The sequence below is a fragment of the Brienomyrus brachyistius genome, chromosome 6 (assembly GCF_023856365.1).
Source record: "Brienomyrus brachyistius isolate T26 chromosome 6, BBRACH_0.4, whole genome shotgun sequence".
NCBI lineage: Eukaryota > Metazoa > Chordata > Actinopteri > Osteoglossiformes > Mormyridae > Brienomyrus > Brienomyrus brachyistius.
Genome location: NC_064538.1, coordinates 14,718,489 through 14,737,669, shown reverse-complemented (window position 1 = coordinate 14,737,669; position 19,181 = coordinate 14,718,489). Strand labels below are relative to the sequence as shown.

Below are 19,181 nucleotides of genomic sequence, written 5' to 3'. Positions count from 1 at the left end.
GGAGCCTGAAAGCAGTGGGGCTCGGAAGAGCACACTCAGAGCTAACCTTCCAGGTCCAGTGCAGAGGCACATCAGGCCTTGGGTGAACCAAGTGCCTGCGCACCTCCGGTACAAGAAGAGGTGCTATAAGAACAGCATCGATAGTCAGTCAGGTATCAGAAAGCCAATGACTGTTTCAGCAGTGCCAGCCATTTGAGTATTCAGCTACCTTGAGCTTTAAAAAACCCTCAAAGGAAGCCATGATTTTGTTCCCTACAGCAGCTAGAATCAAGACGCTAAACCTTCTCTGCCGTAGGATTGGCGAGGAGCAAAACACAAGCAGGTTACGTCTACGTGGTTCGATAAAAAGAGACATAAAGTTTTAGAGTAAAAATAACAATACAATGCAGTTGCATAATGTTTCACAGGGGAAAAAAAAATAGGCCCAACAAAAGACTCAATCACATTTGGATTAAAATGTCACAGGAATATGAATAAGCCCCAAATAACTCTTCTGATCAAAAAAAGCCAGAAAATATATTTATTAAATCATCCGAATGCAAATAAAACAAGCGAAATTGAAATGAAATCACAGCCCCTTTCGCATTCTGGTCTGGAGAATTTTGCGGCAGCACACTCCTAGAAATTGCTGCGAAAATTGGAAACATGGAGCAAATAGGCCTGGAAATTGCAGAGGGTTTTTATTTATATGTCTGTCCATTTGTTGCTTGTTTGTTTCCCACAGTGCCGCAGCCGCCCGGGCCTGCCCACTCGATGGCGAGACGCCCCGCATCCGTGGCCTCTTCCAGTTTGATTGCTCAGCCCATTTGCATTTGTCGTCAGAGCCGAGATCTCTGAATACGAGATGTGCTACATGGGAAACATTCGCCTCCCTCATTAGGGGAATAGGCCAGGAATAAAGATCAGAGCTTTCACCTTCCTCCTTTGGCTTTTGGGCCAAAGAGGGTCCGCATATCACAGACTGTGGGCTCTCATCACTCAGCACTAAACTGCCCCAGGTGTGGACTCTGGCCTAACATCAGGACCAGCACAGGAGGGTGACGGACAGGCGGGAGCGGGCTGAGGCAAAGCGTCTCAACTCCGTTATGAGCCTGCGGGTGATTTTCACTGCATGTGGTAGATGTACAGACTGTAAAACTCTGCGTCCTTCAAAGTAACGATATGTAAGAATGTGGCTGTGTTGTCAGGGCATGTGGGCATGTGGTCATAACGCTGTGACCCGGTACTGGAAAAAGCTATAGAAGACACAAGGATATATTAGTTCTGACATTTCATGCATCCCTATGGGGCAGTTGGGTAGTTTTTGCATCTCCTGTCCTGCTTTCCCAGCGACACACAGACACGTATACAGTGCATAAGTTGACATGCTTTTGCATGATCCTCTCAAAATCAAAGCTCAGCAACAGGCTGTCTGAGGTGAACTTAACACATCATGGAACCCAGGAAAGTTCACAAGAGCAGCAACCAACGGGCTCCACCCACAGGGTCTCCAGGATAGGCTCTGTGCACCAGGACTGGCTTTACACCATCCTTACAGCTGCAAGGCCAGTCTGCTGGAAAGGGACAGTGCTGAAGCAATCTCACCACAAGCAGGTATTAAAATCAACTGTCAGAGCCGTTAAACACATGAAATATGAGCAGTAGATGCACACGGTGCCCATTACCAAAATGGAAAGGGCTGCATCTTAGTGTGCACCATTACTTAGAGGATAAGGAGCCTGATATAAAGGAAAATCAGCAGTTTTTTTTCGGGCTGACTGAGGAAGCACTGCCTCCGAATGTGCAAGTCAGACTGTAAAGTGCCAGAAGATTAATTAACTACTTATTAAAACAGGCAGGTTCTCCTCCTATAAAAGTGATGTGAGTAATTAATAGTCAAAAGTTAACCTTATTATATGTCAGCATACTGTCATATTTTTCAGGTTAAAATACACTGATGGAAATAGTTTGGAAATTTGCAAAGATACGACCTTCCGTGGAATTTTTATGGACAGAGAGCCATCCATCCATCCATTTATCCATCCAACCCTCCATCAATTCAGCTGCTTATCCTGGCTGGGAGTGGGGGGTTAGGGTTAGGGAGATTATTATTCTAATGGCCAGGTGAGGATCCTTTTTGTAAGAGATACACTTTCTGCAAGTGCAATTAGGCAGGACACAGAAGATGTGCGAGTAACACAGGAATGGCATCTCCATTAGCGTGTAGCGTATGGATGCCTGCAGGGAGAGGTTACAGATTAGCACCGTTAAAAAGGGACTGCTTTCTCCCCAAGTGTGCCATTCGGCAAAAAAAATTCTAATGTTTATAAGTCATTTTGATCTGTTGTACATCGAAGAGACAAAGAATGGAAACACGTTCTGGGAAAAGTGCAGACCTTACACCTCGTCTAATCTTCTCATCTTCCTCCCGCACTGAGGAGGGACAGAGGGACGCCAAAAGACAGAGTGAAAGGGTCACCTTCTCTGTGACTCATAGAGTTCACACATTTTTGAAAAAAACGCTTCTAGGCTTCTGAGATATGTGGCTATAAGCAAAGTTTATAAAAGGTACAGTATAAATTAGGCCTGCAAAGACTATTCAAAGAGACAGAGGGAAGGTACTCAAGCTAAGGACAAACAGTGACTTAAACCGAAAAGACAGAAAGGGAGGCAGGGAAAGGGGGCTGTCCGATAAGCCTTAAAAATTAGGGATTTCGGAGATTTTCATAATATTTATATTTATCACAATACTCTAAAATCCATATGTAGTAAACAGTCAAACATAATAGGTGTTTTTCAGTTTTTCTGATGAAGAAGACCAAGTTGTTTTACTAATAGTTAAGGAGCGTGTGGCAGGTATTGTGATAGATTACACTGAAATCTTGTTAGAATGTGTAACAATAATGCATAACTGTACATTAGGTAAGAAAACAAGTGTTTCGGCTATACAATGATACTCACGATATTCAAACTGACGATGACGTGTATCTTCATAATCACAATAAGATATCTTATTGACATATCACCCAGCCCTAATTCCAATACATTCATTGTACTTCCATATATAGCTTGCTTTTAAGTCACCAGACAAGCTTCCTTTGGTGTCAAAATAAATACTTTTGTTGTATTGCACTCTAAATCTGTTTTAAGGTACAGTTTCTGATGAATTTCGGAAGATAAACTTTCTTAACTGCACACTCTGTAGCTTACAGGAAAGCACTTTGTAAGTGCAGAGTAAGATCCGAGGAGAGGTCACTAATCAGGCTGGGTGCCCAGTGCTGGCCTGACACATGTCAGCTGACCAAAATGCTATGTTTAAATCTTAAATTTCACACTGCTAGTGACTGTCAATGATAGAAAGGCTGGAGAAGAGGCAGCCATATGGCTTGTGGATGAAATTTACTCATACTTAATACAAGGATCATAGCCTCACAGGCTTATATTTCAACATGACTTTATGGTAGGAATAAGCAGATCAATACCGCAGTACTGAGGCTCTGATTCTCAAACAGTATTCATTACCATTTAAAAGTACCGACTACAGATGTTTACTTTCCTCTAAGCTGGTCACTGCGTCCTTTGAAAAAAAGAAAAAACCCACACTTGCACACTTCCCAGACTTTCAGAGACACTGAAATACTTATCAGACAATTACAAACAGGCCCATAACATTCATGAAACAGTATTGATTCTTAAACCTTCATTTTTTTGAACACTTTTTAATTGTATTATCGAGATTAAATCTATCTCAAAGTATAAAGGTTAATATATTGTTTGCATTTTAATTTCAGTTTATTTTACTTTTAGCATTTTCCGACTTGCGAAATGGTTTTTGCTTTGTTACGCTGTTACACTTTAACAGATTCATAATCAATTACTATCATTACCATATGCAAAAATCATATTATATATGTAAAAATATTGGTATTGATTATAAAAGTTCATAAAATACTTGTGTTAGTATTGAAAGCAACATTTGTAGTATGCCCATTCCTGCCTCAGTGGTCACAGTACAAATGGCTCCGTGTTCTCATAACTCACCACAACGTAAAGAGAGCCAGGAATGCCGGCCCAGCAAAGGGCAGACTGCATGTGGTATTTTTCAATGTAGTGTAAGGACAGCAGACTCCAAAGCGGCTCCACTGGTGCTCAGTAGCCCACATGATGGGCTCTCGGCTCAGCTCAGGCCTGCCAGCTACCAATCCTTGATCAGGAAGCACAGAGTCACCCACGGCGTGACAGAAAGAGAGCAATCCTGTCTGCCACATGTGTGAAGGTCAGCAGCAACACTGTTGCAGTAAGCTGGGACACACTCTGCCTTTATAACCGTGTGGGGTGGGAGGGCACAGTTTTGCAGACTTGTTGGAGACAAAGACATCAAGGTGGGGCCCCCTGGTGCTCCCCGTGACTGCCGGGCAATGCCACCGGAGTAGCAGTGGACAAGGCCGGTGACAGGGGGGAGCCACAGAGAGCCGCTACCTGCAGCTAGTGGCAGTGACAGCAAACACAGGTACTGTTCCTCTGACAGCAAGGGAGTGAGGTGTGTCTGTATGTGTGTGTATTTGTGTGTGCATTAAGTTTATATTACATTGTGGGGGGGGGGGAAATGTTTCCCACAATGTAATAAAAACCTATTATTTTGATGTTTTGGGGACCATTTTTCAAGTCCCCACAGAGATCTGTGAATGCTATCAAAGAACAATAAAAGCCAAAAGCCTTGTATTTTGTTTGGTTACTTATGGTAGTGACAGCAAACACCGGTACTGTCCCTCTGACTGCATATGTGTGTGTGTGTGTGTGTGTGTGTGTGTGTGTGTGTGTGTGTGTGTGTGTGTGTGTGTGTGTGTGTGTGTGTGTGTGTGCGCAAAACAGAACGTTAGAACACCAGAAAGAAACATGAGCACACAGTGGACAGACTTGGAGAGGGAATTAAGGGTAGAAGAGAGACATAAAGAGAGACAGATAAGTGCGTGAGGATCAATGACATATTTTTTCCCTTTTCTAATTTATTTTGAAGTGAAAGACACAGTAAGTCAAAGGCTTTTCTAAACCTTGATTATTAAAAATGCCAAACAGGAAGGCTTTTCCACCTCCTGTGTGAGCACAGCGCTGGGTAGCTGGGCCACAGGTGAGAGACGGCTTCATCCGGCACGAATGTAGCTGCTCCAGGTCGCCCCCTTCAGAGCTACAGGCGTGACAAAGTGACACCGGCATTTCCTGACTGAGATACACACCGAACCCCCATACGGCATAGGTAGGGCGAAGGACGCACCAGCCCCCTCCCTAAAGCTAATTTCTCGCTAAAACCACTCAGCATTTCCAGTCAAATTGTTGACGGGGGTAAGTACTATTAAATCAAGAACCAATTACATTGATCAGCAGTTGCATTGCCATCTAGCCAATCAGCAACAGCCGTAAGCCACACGCCTGGCGGCCTTCAGAAGCAGAGCCTGCCAGGCACCTTAACCACTTGCATGCCGAGAGACACAGAAACCCCGACCAGCTAAGCACTGCACTGGTGGTGTGAGGGTCTGGTGAGGGGAGTTTGGATATTCAGCACAGACTGTTGAAATGTGCTGCTCTCAGCCATGTTTTCATAGCCCATCTCTAGTCGGAAGGGGACACTTTCTTCTCCGCTGCGACCGTGCTTGATTGCAACCTTTGGTGCCCCCCCCGGCGCACCCCAAGAGAAAGCCGGGAGGAATGTGCTTCCCAGACTGCCAGCCGCTTCCAGCACACGGAGCGTCAGCTGAATGGAAAGTGTCAGAGATTTTGGGTGTGGAATAGCGACGCGGAGTGCTAGCATGGCGCTTTCCCCTGCTGGTATCCGTGCTTCTGTGAGGCTGTGCTGGACTGAGATAACCCAGCCGCTCAGACCCCCACACACATGGAGGCGCGTGCACATAGGCATATAGACATGGGCACATAGTCGAAGATACACACAGTGGCACACACAGTTCATATATTGTTATCATTTTGGGGACTCATCATTCACTTCTATGGGTACAACCCTAATCCTTACTATGATAACCTTAACCCAACCTTAACCCTTACTACCCAACCCAAATCCTATCCATAAGTAACCAAACAAAATACAAGACTTTTTGAATTTTAAGTTTTTTGGTTGCATCCACAGTTTTTAGACCTGAAAAATGTCCTCACAAGCTAAAAAGAAACTGGTTTTTGTTATGACCGGTTGTTGACAGGCAGGCAGGAAACCGGTAAGGAAGAGGCAGGCAAGCGAAGATCCAGGACACAAGGGTTTAATTAAGGGCACACGAGGGAACACGGTACAGAACATCAATGACAGATCTGGGGAATACGAACTGAGACGCAGACTAAATACACAGACTGATGGAAAACAGCTGGCCACAATCGGGGGAGCACACCTATAATCACACAAGCACACCTATAATCACACATGCACACCTATAATCACGCATGCACACCTATAATCACCCATGCACACCTATAATCACGCATGCACACCTATAAGCACACATGCACACCTATAATCACCCATGCACACCTATAATCACCCATGCACACCTATAATCACGCATGCACACCTATAATCACGCATGCATACCTATAATCACACATGCACACACAGATCTGGATGCACAGCACACATGCACACCTATAATCACCCATGCACACCTATAAGCACGCATGCACACCTATAATCATGCATGCACACCTATAATCATGCATGCACACCTATAAGCACGCATGCACACCTATAATCACACATGCACACCTATAATCACACATTCACACCTATAATCACACATGCACACCTATAATCACACATGCACACCTATAAGTGCGCACCATAAGAACATAAGAAATTTACTAACAAGAGGAGGCCATTTGGCCCATCAAGTTCGTTTGGGGAGAACTTAACTAATAGCTTACAGTTATTAAAATCATATCTAGCTCTGATTTAAAGGAACCCAGGGTTTTAGCTCGCTCTACAGCAGCAGGAAGACTATTCCATACTCTAACTACACGCTGTGTAAAGAAGTGCTTCCTCAGATTCATTTTATAATGTGACACAAATGCGAACACATCTGGATACACACACAGTCAGTCCCACATTACCACCACGCCCGGCACGTGCACTCGCACTTCGGCCTGATGGACTCGCCCGCATGCCACTTTAATCCTCCTGCAGCCTCTCGGTGTAATTACCGACACGACAGCGTGGTGCAGGAGCGCCGCGCCACCAGTCCGTCATTAAGGCAACACCGGTTACGCCAACTCTGTGGTGCAAAGAGCCTATTGTAATTTGCCATAATGGAGAGCGATGGGCGGCAGGGCCTCCCCTCGGTACGGCAATTTGACTTTATAATGAGGCTGAACGCCATGCAATCGCAGGTATATTACATGAAGGGTTCATTCCACAGTAAAATCTATACACTACATTGCGTCAGGTTGAGCAAGCCACATCTGTTATTATGATAATAGCAAATGATCTGTATCAGTGTTCGTAGGAAGAAGCAGGGCTCACGGGAAATATCCCAGCCTGCTTTCTCTCCTCCCATGTTTGTTTTATCTTATACATTAAAAAAAATTCAGCTGAGGGATCATTCAGAAATTACTGCTTTCTTTCCTATACTCATAATCCCTTCCTTCCCAGTACAGTTTCCCCTGCTTTCAGTATATATCAAAGCACCGTTTCCATTTTACTCGCGTGAGCATTACGAAAACGGGAAAAAAAAGGCAAAGACATAGAGAGGGAGAGAATTAAATGGGATAAATCCGTTTTCAAAAGGGACCCCACTGCCTCACAGCTATTTATCAGATACTGAGGAAGGCAAACAGAGAGCCAGAAAGAAAGGTGTTGGGGAGGGGGGGGGGGTCACAGTGGCAGGGAGAAAGGAGACAAGGAAAAAAGGCAGGAGGAAGGAAGGAGAGACGGAAAAAAAGAGGCAGTGCATACCGGTCAGCAGGAACAACCGGCGATCGAATCACACGCCAAGAGCCATGAATTATTCATGCAGATTAGCTTCCTTATGTAAATGAATTAAAAGCCCAGCATATGTTGTCATGACATCTGAGATAAGTGCCGAAATAAGGTGGATGCGTAGCAGAGTTGGTAACGGGGCCTGGCAGACAGCAGATGTAGGTCTCAGTTCGCACCAGACACGCGGCTACCAAGTCGCTCAGAAGTCCGCTTATTACATTGTTTATTTCATTATCCACATTTATTCATTACATTACACTTATCCACAGTATCATTACCGTATTTCATTCAGTCGTTTTGCTGGGGCCTTTTATCAAGAGGGATTTACTGGGCTTACAATGCATCTGTTTAAAGCGGCGTGTTCTTACTGGGGCTGTTTAGGATCCGTGTTCGTGGGAATAGACTCAGGAGGTAATATCCTAGACAAAAGCACCTGTCCTTCAGCGACCTGTGTACCCGATGCTTACATCTATAGTATCAATAGCTTCTCTCTTAATTGATTTGCCCAGGACGTCAATAACCAGGTCTGAGAAATGGTCAAAATACAAACGCAGGAGCAGGTTTGATATTTTTGCCTTCCTAGAAATGTTTTTGGTATTTCATTTTTTAGCAAAGTGTGTTCCTTCTACTGCTATGACCTACTAAACTGCGCTTAATAGCAGACCTTCCATCCTCAGTCTGGACACCACAGTGCCCTAACCTAGACACAGCTCTCGCTCCACTGTGACATGTTCCAGTTCTGAACAGTGAGCTCATTCCTTCCCCTAACTCCACCATGACTCCCGTGCATCACGCTGATCGCCATCATGCGGGTCCTGCTTCAGCCTTCGCATTCTCAGAAGGCACTGGGGCGCCATGCACTGGTCTTTGGGCTCCGGTTCTGTGCTTCACGAGTGATCAGCTCACTCTCTGATAGCTCCCAGCTGAATAACCGTGGAGTGACCAGCACAAATCTCTCGGGCACACCACTGAAACTCCACCTCATCCTTTCCTCACGCCACACCATGTCTTCTCAGCTAGAATCCAAGGGAGGAGATGAAAGCGGGATGAAGTTCTTACACCGAAGGAAGAAAGGATCTAAAGATGCCAGCATCAATGGGCTTTCCTCCCTGCTCAGCAAAAGAGCAATTTTAATCGCATTTTTCACTGTCGGCAACTGGGGGGAGGACGAGAGACGGCAAGGAGAGCGGTGCTGGAGCAACGAGGCCCAGAGGAGCCTCCCGCAGAAGCCTGCCACCCTCCTCCCATCTCTGGCTAACCCTGGCGCTTCGACACGAGCGGATTGAGCTGTCAGCCCTGAAAGCGCGACGCCACGCCGAGGGAGCGCCAGCGACCAGCACCTACGTTCTTCCAATAACCGCTCTGGTGCGATTTCCCAAATTTGACCCCGTGTCTTTTTCCCTCCGTCGCTCTTTAAAGCGAAACGCCCCAGTCGCCAGGAGCTGAGTGAAGGTCTCCACAGGGGGCAGGGTCTGATCCCAGTGGGACACTCTGCACAACGGGACATAATGATCATCACTGTCAGACACGCTCCCAGATACTCCCTCAAAACAGAGCTTCAGTCATGTACCTTACTATTATCATTTAGCAAGTACATATCATTGCAAATTATAATAATTAACAATAATGGCTGGAAGTACAGCAAATGGGTGCAAATCAAGTTCTCTGGAATGTCGGGTCTCTCGAGAAAATTAAACTCAAGGAAAGTTTTTGGTTTGACACATATGCATATGGCCATAACAAGTCTAAAATAGATGCTTCCACTGACTTAAAGATGCAGCAAGTGGGGTAATTCTGAGCTCCATACCTGTTGAACTGCTTACAAAACCTATTATGATGTGATGCTGTTTGTTCAATGCACGTTTTATAAGTAGTCCTTAAGATAATTCTGCCTAGTCAATACTCTAAAAATTGCTTCTAAACCAAATGTGATATCAGGGCAGCAAAAATAAATACATCTCCACAGAGCCCAGGAAAAAAATCCCTCTTAAACACCATTATGCATATTAGCAGAGAGTAACTAAAAAAAAATAATCCCAAACATACTTCTACTGAGACTCTGAAATCCCTCTTCTTGCTTAATCATCTCCCGCCAAACATTTTTCAAAGCGTCATTTCGTTATTTCAGTACTGAAGAGTGTCAGAATCAGTGGGTAATTAGTCAAGCGGCTGGCTCAGCGCGGAGGACTCCGGGTGTCTCTAATAGAAAGCACACGGTCCAGGCCTAGTCCTTTGGATGGAGCACAAACAGGGAAAAGGCTCATTTCAACATAAAGGGCCAGCGTATCGTAAAATGACAGGCACCACACAGAGCGCTTAGGCAAACTGCTAGCTGTGCCAGTGTCCCGTGCTCCCTCTCATCCTCCGTCTGTCTGTGGTGGTTTGTCTCTACCCTGCCTCCCTGCTCCTCTCTCTCTCTCTCAGACAGACTCATAATTCTGCTTCAAAAGCATCATTTCAAAATGGGACTGAACACAAAAAACGAGATAATTGCTCATCGCAAAGTTATGCAGGGTTGCGTGGGGACAGCGAGGAGACGGAAATGGAAAATGCCAAATGCGGGAAACGAGTAAGAAGGGACACTTTTAGCAAAGGAAGATTCCGCCAGAAGCTCTGGTTTGCAATCCAGTCGCAGGGAAAAAAATTAAATCAAACAAAACCAAATCCAAAATTATTAACTACAGGTACGAACCTCGTAACATCAGAGCAATCAGGATGAAACATCCATATGAGGATAAAAGTCCAATTTAGCCAATGACAAACAGAGAAGAAAGCAGGATGGATAGCTGATTGCAGCCTGAAACGAAAGAGGACTTCAAAACGGCAAAATCCAGGTCCTTCTAATCCACTGATTATCTTGTTTACATTGAACGCTGGGTAACTGCACTGCTCTGCGAAAGCCGAGGGCATGAAGGGGCGAACAATGCCACAGGAGGGACAGCAGAGCGTAGAGGACAGTGTGACTCGATTGAATGCGTGTGCGTACAGGCGGACACACACACAGACACACACACACACGCTGACACAAAATTATCGTGGGGACTCCCCATTCATTTCTATGGGGAAAAACTCTAATCCCTGCATGACAACCTGACCCCCTACCCAGCACTAACCTTAACCATAAGTGATGAAAGACATTAGGCATTTTTTGTTTTTTGACTGCATTCGCAGATCTTTGTGAGGACCTGAAAACTGGTCCTCACAACATCAAAACAACAGGTTTTTATTACATTGTGAGGGACATTTGCTCCCCACAACGAAATATAAACATAATCCACACACACATTAAAGCTCAAAAGGCCATACTTGCATCACTGCTACCTTCTGCAAATCCACACTTTTGTTATATACAAAAATCAATGATGTTCCATTACAAATCAACATTTCTCGTGATATTAATTTTGAGAGTTTTAAGAGTAACAGGCAGTAAAAATCAGGAACTGCGACGCGCGGGAAGCTCTCCAGCCTCCATAAAAGGCTCCGTCTCCTTTCCAGCGAGCAAAGGCAACACAGGGAGTTTTTTTCCTCCATCCATTTAGAAAATGGTTTCTCCCCCGATCACGCTGAGCCACTTAGCGCACCATACGGCTCCTCCTGGCCCCGGTAAAAGCCGTCCCGCACCTTCCTTCCAGCGCGCCCGCCGACTCGGCCCATTACCGCGGCCGTGCTGGGCAGATCCTAGCCAGCGAGGAGGGAGACGGGCAGCGCCACACCGATGCTCATTTTCTGTCTGCTCCGACAAAAACATAAAACTGTAGTCTCACGGCGTAAGGCATACGGCACAATTTAAAATGATTTTCATCCATCCATCCATCTAAATTACTAAAAGCTTATCCTGGTCATTTTTATTTTTCATGAAACTCATTTAACAACTTCAGAAAAAAAGAGATTATTTAGCTAATTCACATGCTGACTTCTCAGGTTTGAAACTTCTAACCCAGTGAAAGGAAGCAAACGTAAAATTCAATGTGCATACAGCCTTACACCCCTCAAAACACACACACACATACAGACACACACACACACACACACACACGTCAAACACATCACTCCACTTTGCCAAAACATGCCTCGTGGTTTCTTCCCTAGTATAAATCCTAAAGAATAAATAAGTCTTGACATCATTACACACATATTATATCAGTCAGTGGTCCAGTGTACACCAGGAGCCAAAATAAATTGTACAGCGTCCAGTCTAACATACGTCATTTAGTTACCTGAATACTAACAAAGAGAAAATAAGTTGAGCCCTGATAGCGACTCTGGAACCATTGCAAACCAAACACCTTCCCCAGCTCCAGCCCTAATGGGAAGCCGAAGACCGTTTCCAGGAAGTCAGGTACACAAGGATCGGCAGAGCCGTGCTAATGTCTCCTGGCCGCGGACCAAGCATCAGGCCTAGAGAGCATCCACTGACCACAGACTGGTCTTCATTGGCTCAAGTGCACAAGACGCTGCAGACAATGTGTGTCTGCAGGGCGGCTGCGCCCCTGCCTGTACAGCACTGCCGGCCGTCTGCTCGTCTGCCACCAAGTCCAGAGTCATGCTCTGCGCCCAGGGTCTTGTCTAAGACGACGATACATTTCCCTTCTCAAACCGCTGCTCTTTGTTCAACTGTCAAATTACACGACTTGATTTGCCTTCTGACTCTTGAAGACCATCAGGCTCTACAATTTCAGGCCGAGATCATAAAATGTGGGGCTTATGAAGGAAGAACACATCGTACATAAGTCTAGATTGGCCCAGCAGTTACAGAATCCAAATCACAGGGATTCTAAACTAGTACAGTGCAATCCCAGGAAATCTGCTATCTCGTGAATTCCCACTCTTGTGTTAGAATCACTAAATACAGCCTATTGTCCAAGCCTAACAATAGCAATTTCAGTTTTTCCCCAGTAGGTCTTGAATAGAAATGTTCAGAAACAAATATAGAAATTGTAGGATACTCACTTCTTTCATTTGCTGCGCTCCACTGACATGCAGGAGGACCTTATCAATTTCTTTCTCTATACGTCCAGCCCAGTGCATCATCCTGAAAGAGCAGAGAAGGATGCAGGTCACACTGCACAGACAACTGAAGGTGCTGCATTAAGACTATGTGGCTTTTATAAAACGATGAATCAGGACAGGAGAATTCACTGTTACACTGATACAAAAGTTGACTAAATCACAGCTTCAGATATGATGTACTGTGAATGACATACAAAGCAGAAATTACAAAAAAAATCATATAACCATTATGTAGGCACAGACGGACCTGCGCCAACCCAATCATGTATGATCAATTTTGCCTGCATTACTTTTCATACGCTGCAAACTTTGATTAGTTAGGGATAGTCTTTTAAGTAATCAAAAGTCACTGAACTAATGTGCCATCATCGTAGCTGAGAAATCAATGGTAGCCTGAGGGAGCCATTGATTTGTTCAGCTGGAGAAATATACAATATGCTTGATTAATTATTTAAACAGAGACATTATACTAAGTGACCATCGAGTGCATACCAAGCGCGATGCATGTTGGTGCATTGTCGATTTTATCGCTGTGGGTCTTTAGTCTTGGAGCGCACTCCTATTTGATCACAGTATGCGGGATGTCTTGTCACAATTCGGAAGGGAAAATAACATGTGGATTTTGCAGTATGCAAAGGTCAGCCTACAGCATATCCATTATCACTTTTGTTAGAATTTTTTGTGGCTCTTCGCTCATAGTTTTGCAGCGTGTGCTATGCATTATTCAGCAGCTTCTGGCTATGCAAGACCTAAATGTTGCTTTTTTCCCCCCTCATGCTATGTTTATTAAAATCGTAATTTTTCAGTATTCTCTTGCTGGATCCCCCCCGGGTCACCCACTTTTGTGTAGAAGCAACCTAAAAGAAATATGTGGCTTGTAGCATTATTTTAGGACTCCCTCCGACACAACTAGCATGCGACATACCAACCCTCAGCCGGTGACCCTCAGCTTTCGGCATGGGTACGTCCAGGAGGACAAATTAGAAGGCAATAAGTCTGTTTGGGATATGCCCCACTGTCCCACTGTCTCGCATGTTTGAGGGGGGCGGATCTCCACCTGGCTTAAGTTCCTCCCACAGCAAGAAGGTCACCAGGGCTAGAACTCACGCTAGAACAAACACAGTTCTCTTGAACAAAAATAATCATGAGAAGGGGCCAAGAGGCCTCCCAGCAGCCTGCATTAATCTCTCAGTTTGAGCTTTCCAAGGGACCAAACCGATAGCCTCTGGCCCAGAGACACCCACTCCAACCACAGGCCCCCCCAGCACTGGCCCTGACCTGTTGACCTGAGCCAAGAGCAGCCCGATCACAACGTCACAACATCTTCCATTCGGGCATTAACCTAAAAAGGGCGTCTTTGTCACCAAGTCGTTCTCACCAGGACTGTCTTTAATTTGGTAGTGGACTGGAAGCATTTCTCATTACGAGCCTTTATTCTTGCTAAATGGATCATGAAAGCTTTGCAAACATAGGCTCACTGGAACTGAACAGAGCAGTTGGGGATAATGGAGGGAATTGTGAGAAGGAGAAGTAAATAAATTCACAAGTCAAAAAGCAGATCATTTCATGGAAGTTTAGGTGTGAACTTTAGAAGGTAACGGTAATGACTTTTCAGACGACACTGCAGTAGGCTGGACTCATGAAGGAGAGCGCGGAGGTGAAAGCACTGAGTATGACCTTCAGTCATGGTGTCATGCCAACGTCTGCATATGTTCTGTAGCTCCAGAGACTCATGGGAATCCTAGATCAGTTGGGTAGCAGGACTGACCTCCGAAGGGTCTTCAGGCAAAGAAGTATCAGGCCAAAACGCCCCCCCCCCCCATTTCACACAAAACCAAGGCACATGCCCAAAAAATCCACAGAGGGCTCTGGACCCAGATTAGACTTGTAATTTGAGGCTTTTATGCATTATGCTTGTTGTTCTTTTATTAATGTCGCTTTTAACTTTGCAGGGTTGGGCCTGAGTCACGCTGGCACAGGATCTGCAGCCACGCATCCCTGCAGTGGGAAAAGGACACACCAGCGATGCTGGACCAGAGGGTGGGGGAGGTGTGGGGATGACAGCCTGTTCTCTGCAAGGCCAGGGCAAGCCGCGGGTCCACTTAATGGATCACTGCATCACACATGTCCCACAGAGTGTCTCTGTGTGTTTGTATCTGTGTGCATGTGTGAGTGTATGTGCGTGTGTGTGTGTGTGCGCGCGCGCGTGAAAGAGAGAGAGAGCATGGATGTCCATGCATTAACAACCCCTCGCTACCAGATCTCATACCAGATTAACAGATATGAACATTATGAAATCTCCATTTATCAAAACAGAATAAAGCCCTCTACGAAAAAAGACACTTTAATTTCAGTGCATTAACATATTTTTATCACGCTAAACTGCTCTCACAAGTTTGCTACTTGGGTTTTTAATATTTCTTGGAATAGCACTTAATAATGACTATAATACAAAAGATATTAAGTAAAATTCGTCTGTGATTGACAGGATTCAAGAATAAGCAAAGCATAATAGATATAATAGCTTTCTGGCATGTTAGATAAATTTGATAGTAAATATTGCATTGAAAGATCAACTCAAGCGTATTTAAAGCAACTGCAGAATATATTTTTACAAGATATTGGTATAATGGGGGGGCAATAATTGTAAAGTAATAAAAAATGCATAAGTGAAAGTTCTGGCTGAGAAACCTGTGAGATCTCATAGAAGGAGAAACGGAGATCTGCTTAAAAATACTGAGCAAAGCCAGACAGCAGCCCCGATTCTCAGAGAGAGACATACTGGGGCACGTTCGAATAACCATGCTTTCCCCAAAGGTTCACGGGGAAGCCACATTAATCCCGCCCTTCCCTTTAGATTCCCTCTTTAAACTCCCTGTGAAACATACCTGCCTTTCCTTTAACTTGAGCTGGTTAAACTTTAATGTCCAGATGTCTGGCCTCAGTTCAGCGAGGACCATCCTGCCTGAGTCATGAGTACAGCAAGTCTATGTATATGACGCTTTTCACCCTGGGTGAGAAGTCTTACTTAAGCAAACCAGCCTTAAGAAATGCCTCACAGATCACAGACCGTTTCCTGAAAGGAAACCTGAAATCAGGTTTCCCCAGGCTGTACTGGTTAATCTGCATTTGTTTTATTCCATCGACTCATTATGAACCAAAAATGCTCGACTTTTCCCTGTCTCATGCCTGTGGCCCATTAAGACAGGGCATTCCTGCTGATGAGGTAGCAGGACAAGTGCCTGAGCAGCCTGAGAAAAGACTCACTCGCAGCATTTCTGCTCAGCAGAGCAGAGGACGGCACTGCCACGGGTGAGAACGGACCAATTTACCAACGTGCCAAACTATCACAGCAGGGTCACCGTGCAGAAGAGGGTGAGGACAGAGGGGGGAGAGGGAGTGCTTTCAGATGCAGGAATGAATCTGGACATGGGGAAACTACGCAGGGCTGCTCTGAAGGATGAAAGCAACATAGATGCTACTGTTGTTGTCCATTATTAAGCAACAACCATTAAAGATCCATTATAAGAAATAAAGGTTACTGGACTCCTGATTTTTCATTTAGCACCTTTCACCCAGACACCTGCTGAAAAATGTCTTAAAAAGACGGCATGTCAAGTTAACCTTGATTATGCAAGGCAATTAAGACGCTAGCAGTAAACACTGCTTAACAATATTTTTAAGTAATCTGCCCATTAATATTTTAAACAGCACTGAATCACACATTAATTCTTATACTTACAACAAACAATGCAGGCCTACCGGGGGGGGGGGGGGGGGGGGGGGGAGAGAACGGTGGTGATTTTTGGATCATGCAAAACATTTTAAATATCAATTTAAATGTTTTTTACTTTAATCATATTGATGACATTTGTTAATGCTAATATACTTCCAGTTGCACATGCTGCTCTTTTCAAGGGACTGACAGGCGTCTAACACGGTGCGATCACGAATGAGCAGGAGGATGCAGAGACTTTTCCAGAACCATCTCAATTTACATCCAAACTCTGGGCAAACTTTCCGACACTAACATTCACACACATCTTTGCCAACACCCCTAGTTGGACAATCACAAACCCGTGTGCAAAGCAAGAAGCCTTGATACGTCTTTAAACAATATATCAATTAAAGCTATTTAATGTAAAGATATACAGTGTTTACTTGGCGCGTAACGCTCCAAAGTCATGGTTCGTTACATACCTCGATTTTGGATTTACGATTCAGTGGACTTTCAGTATAGCCGGGAAACACAATTTTGAAATAGTTAGATTTTAAAACAGCAAAACGGAATTGGAAACATTTGTAAACTGAATGTGTCTGTCAAACGTGTCTCAATATCAAAACCTCAGGAACGCTCATTCGTACACTAAAATCACTATGTAAAATAAGTAGAAATTCAACATAACAACAATAATTAAGCAAATCCTCTATTTCTCAGTACCACGTACGGTATCATATGTATAGCGATAAGCACCAATGCTACCTTAGTTATTTTTTAATTAATTTATTTATTTATTCATTCACTATTCATTCATTCATTTATTGCCAAGTCGAAATTTCCAGTAAAAGGGCCTTAAATGGCACAGGGAGACTAACTTGTAGAAGCTGTTACATTCAGATAACGTTGTCTCAAATGAGTTAAATGATGCAGGAGGGTCTGTAAGCTCTCTAGCACTAGCCTTAACCAGCTGACAGCCAAAATTAGCATAATGTTTTCCATTTTGAACATCTATTTGTTTATTTATGTGTCAGAAATGTATTCAATCATTTCATGGTGCATTCTGAACCTAAGATGATGCAACCAAAACACACAAAACGAACACTTGCACCGTTACATCTCCCGCCCTTGCTTTTAATGTAGACCTGAAATTCTCTTCGGAAACAGCTATTTTAAAATCGCAATACACATCAAATAAGCAAAAAGATATCGATAAAGTGTCATATAGAATCAGGAGGTCTCTGCCAATTCCCACCCCTACAAATTACACAGCCTTCACCTACCCAATACTCTAAAGAAATTATTCTATTTAAACATCTTCTTCAAAGCCACATGAGCAGGGCAACGTCTCTGACTAATTCGCAAACTCGTAACTTGTCACCGCAGCTGGAAACACTGAAATGCCTTAAACTGGATAAACAGAAGACATACTGGCAGGATGTCAGCTATCCCAGCCTACTGTACCACATAACTGTCAGCAGTTCTCTACGTACTCAAGAGATAACACAATAATAAAGCATTATATAAACAGCCCAGTGATTGTTACATTCCTGCAGTGATGCACTGGGAACCCGTCCAGTGTGTCCCCCTTGTCTATGCCCTTGCTGGGACAGGCTGCAGGCTCTCCCTGACCCTGTGCTGAAAAAGCAGTATGGAAAATGGATGGATAGATATAAATCGACAATAAGTATTAGTAATCCACAGGCTGTAAGGAGAAAAACAGACTGCCAACTATAAAAGGATCAGCTAAGAATGCAGTAAGAAACATCACATTATAAAATGATGTGACACGAGTATGAAGCACACTGATCACAATCTGCAGTGACAACAGCGTTTGGCTCCAAGCAAAATCTGCTCTCTCAGGAGGAACCGAACGCACCCACTGACACACACCCCTAGACATATCGCTCATTTTCAAAAGCACACAAGTCATGCTATGTTTTCCAAAAATGCTCATTATAAGTGCTTATTAAATGTGGTATTTGTTTTGAAACATGGTGATTTTGAGAATGGACACATTCTTGCGTCCCGCCAAACGAAGGAGATCCTCTCTACCACTCCATCTGCCTCAAGCCCTGCAACTGGTACTGACGAATCCCCAGAAGGACCCTTGCTGGTTCGCTGTGAGGTCTTGCTTTTCTCCGTCAGTCCAGCACACCAGGGAGGCTCGGGGGTAAAGGGGTGGCTGTTTATCTCCTGTTGTTTCCGTGACACAGGCTACAGTCCTGTCCTTGCTCCTGCCCAGCCAATGCTGAACAACACTGTAGATGCATCTCAGGGGACAGAAAAGCTCCTGGACATTAGGAAGCAAGGGAAACAGTACTGTACACACAGCCCTTCAGTTCCCTTCAGAATTCATCAGAGACGCCGGCAGCTAGCCTGAAGTATGGCTATTTTTTTCCCAACTGAGGATAAGCAGGTCATAGTTTGTGTTTCATTTTGTTTACTATCTGGCACGTTTGTTGTCATTCATAGTTCTCGGCTACAGATAACAATTCCCCCATG

The 19,181-nt window shown here is 44.4% G+C and overlaps 1 protein-coding gene across 2 annotated transcripts in view; it reads right to left on the bottom strand.

The window, feature by feature from the left end:
* cacna2d2a (calcium channel, voltage-dependent, alpha 2/delta subunit 2a) overlaps positions 1 to 19,181 on the bottom strand; it is a 240,381-nt gene that overhangs the window by 210,974 nt on the left and 10,226 nt on the right. For both annotated transcript variants that reach the window (XM_049017367.1, XM_049017368.1), the window contains exon 2: positions 12,899 to 12,980. In XM_049017367.1, coding sequence (XP_048873324.1) covers positions 12,899 to 12,980 — 82 coding nt within the window. The remainder of the gene's footprint in view (positions 1 to 12,898; positions 12,981 to 19,181) is intronic.